At 45.5% G+C, this 2,375-nt stretch overlaps 1 protein-coding gene across 1 annotated transcript in view; it reads right to left on the bottom strand.

Annotated features, from left to right (window-relative positions):
- Nucleotides 1-394: 394 nt before the first annotated feature.
- The window catches only part of LOC102194905 (single-minded homolog 1-like), a 12,750-nt gene continuing 10,769 nt past the window's right edge, over nucleotides 395-2,375 (bottom strand). The window contains exons 9-10 of the mRNA XM_013915922.1: nucleotides 529-682; nucleotides 395-478 (exon numbers count right to left, since the gene is read on the bottom strand). Of these exons, the coding sequence (XP_013771376.1) occupies nucleotides 395-478; nucleotides 529-682 (238 nt within the window). The remainder of the gene's footprint in view (nucleotides 479-528; nucleotides 683-2,375) is intronic.

Raw genomic sequence — 2,375 nt, 5'->3', positions numbered from 1 at the left:
TGGACTGACTAATTCAGTACAGATCTAAGAAGGAGACCTGTATATTTACACAGGTTATCCATATGGAAACAGACTCTTCAGAAAGTTTATTGCTAAGGTCTGGAAGAAGACCCAAACTGGTTAGTGAAGCTGTCTCAGCTATCCAGGGATGAATGTGTTCCTTCCTGGTCACTAGTTTGAGAGAAGAAACCAGTTCTTGAAACCACGATCATGAACTCTGTGAATGATGAACTGGAGCAATGGTTCAGTCCAGTGAGGCTTTCTCTGATGTCTGCCACTACAATTTATAATCCAAGCACCAGAAGAAGAAAAAGAAGAGGTGGCAAAAAAGTGTCTGACAAAATAAAGACATAATAAATCATTTTTTCATTTAAATCTAAAACTCAGTCCGGGTCTAACAATGCCTGCTGCTATTGGTGCACACTGTCTCCTTCAGCAAGGAGCACAGCTGCAGCGTTGCTCCCACGTCCCAACCAGGCTGCAGTGCAGTAACGTGTTCATACCTCAGTCTCAGAGACCTGCACTCACCTGTGTATATGGCGAGAGCCTGACTTTGCTCTTGGGCCGTGATGCTCGGCTCTTGGCAGTTCTGCAGTTGTCTGTGAGGCTGCTCGTGCAGGGAAACGAGGCCTTGGATGTGGCCTGGTCCAGAGAAAGCTGGAGGCCTTTATATTCTGTCTCCCTAAAGACACACAAGCAGAAAAGCCCAGAGGTACAGTGCATAGATGTGGAGAGCTTCCAGTCTCATGTAAAGACTATTTATTAAAGAAGACGATGAGCTGCATTTTCTCTGGGTGCAAAAAGTCAATAACATCTGTTTAGCAGTTAGAGTGTGATGAGTGCTGAGAGACCGGGCGATGTGTGTGGGTGGGTGGGTGGGTGGTGCTGAAAGGACGGGAGCTGCTTGTGTTACCAGAGGGATCCACTGAGCCGTCCAATTGAATACACTGACAGATTAAAGGTTACATCTCGCTCAATCAGACCCGTAGGACAAACTTGGACGTCCCACTGCGGGGAAATGGGAATTGATTTCTTGCTAAAGTGTTCTCAACATGGATGATGAATGGATTTCGAGACAACAGAAAACCTCTACACAGTTTATTTGAGACAAACAGTGATCTCTCTTCTGTCTCAGTCTCTGTAAACACAACTCTGTGGCTCGCTTACATTTGGAGAATCCTAAACTAAGAGGAGCATAAGCAGCGGCTCTGCCGGGGCATCCCAGAGAAATCCCACATTTGATGTTTTCCCCGCTGTAGTGCATTTCATGTGAACGTGTTCCTGTGGTTCTTTATACAGAGTGGTTTAAAGACTGAAACACCCAGCAGAGCTGCTGTGGAAGTCGCATGAGTGAAATGCGGTCGCATGCGTTTGCTGCAGACATTTAAAGAATTGCTAAATTACTGTCAAGTGGAGGTATTAGGTGTAGAGGTCATCAGAGCTAAACACACAGTGGGAGTTCACATGCAGGTGAAGTATCCCATCACCTCTGCTATCAGTGGCTGTGTGGCCAAAGCTACGGGGCAAACCAGCTCTGCTGCTGATAGCAACACTCCACAAAAGCCTGCGCTCTCCTTATCTCTGCCTTTTGTCGTGGAAAACTCAGACCGAGCGAGAGGACCACGCGGCTTCTTCTCCATCATCACTACATAAGAAAATATATTAAGAGGAGAAGAAATGAGCCTTATGAGGCTTCGGTCCCTTTACAGCAAGCTGGGGCCGTAAATGCTCATCATCTTTACAAGATATCAATTAAAAGGCCGTAAACAGAAGCCGTTAGGGCTGCGATGCAGGACGTGCAGCAAACATGTGTCAAGCTGTTCTTTGCTTGTAAATGCAGTAAGTCATGCTGCTTAATGGAGGCTTTTTATGGGCCTTATTCATTCATTTAGGCTCTTGTACATCTGTGAAATACACACATCGGGGCAGTAAATAATAAATAAGTTTAGTTACTGACAGAGAGAGCGGCTGATGTCGGCACTGATCGGCTTCATTCTGTTTGAAAGAACAAGCATTTGACTGTGTTTATGGCCTGATGGTCCCAGCATGGTCAGCTCCTTTCTTTACACACCGCCAGACTGACTGTGCAGGTAACAGCCAACAAAGGACTCAGACTCTGACATCACCAGCATATCTACTGATAACACAGGAATGTCTCTGTCATCAGAACTAGGGAAAAACCCAGTTATTGGTTTCTGAAAGAAATCCTGATCGTTTGTTTCAAAGGAACAACAATAATAATAAAAGGAAAACGGACAAACTTTAGTTAGACGGCCTGATGCTGAAAACAAGTTAACCTCCAGTGAGTAGCTGCTGTTTGCACAGCGTCTCAGGACCAATACTATGTTATCAAAGCACAGACAGCAGACCTGCCC

Source organism: Pundamilia nyererei, unplaced genomic scaffold, assembly GCF_000239375.1.
Source record: "Pundamilia nyererei isolate P.nyererei 1_Seehausen unplaced genomic scaffold, PunNye1.0 scaffold00397, whole genome shotgun sequence".
NCBI lineage: Eukaryota > Metazoa > Chordata > Actinopteri > Cichliformes > Cichlidae > Pundamilia > Pundamilia nyererei.
This window is presented reverse-complemented; position numbering and strand designations above follow the sequence as displayed.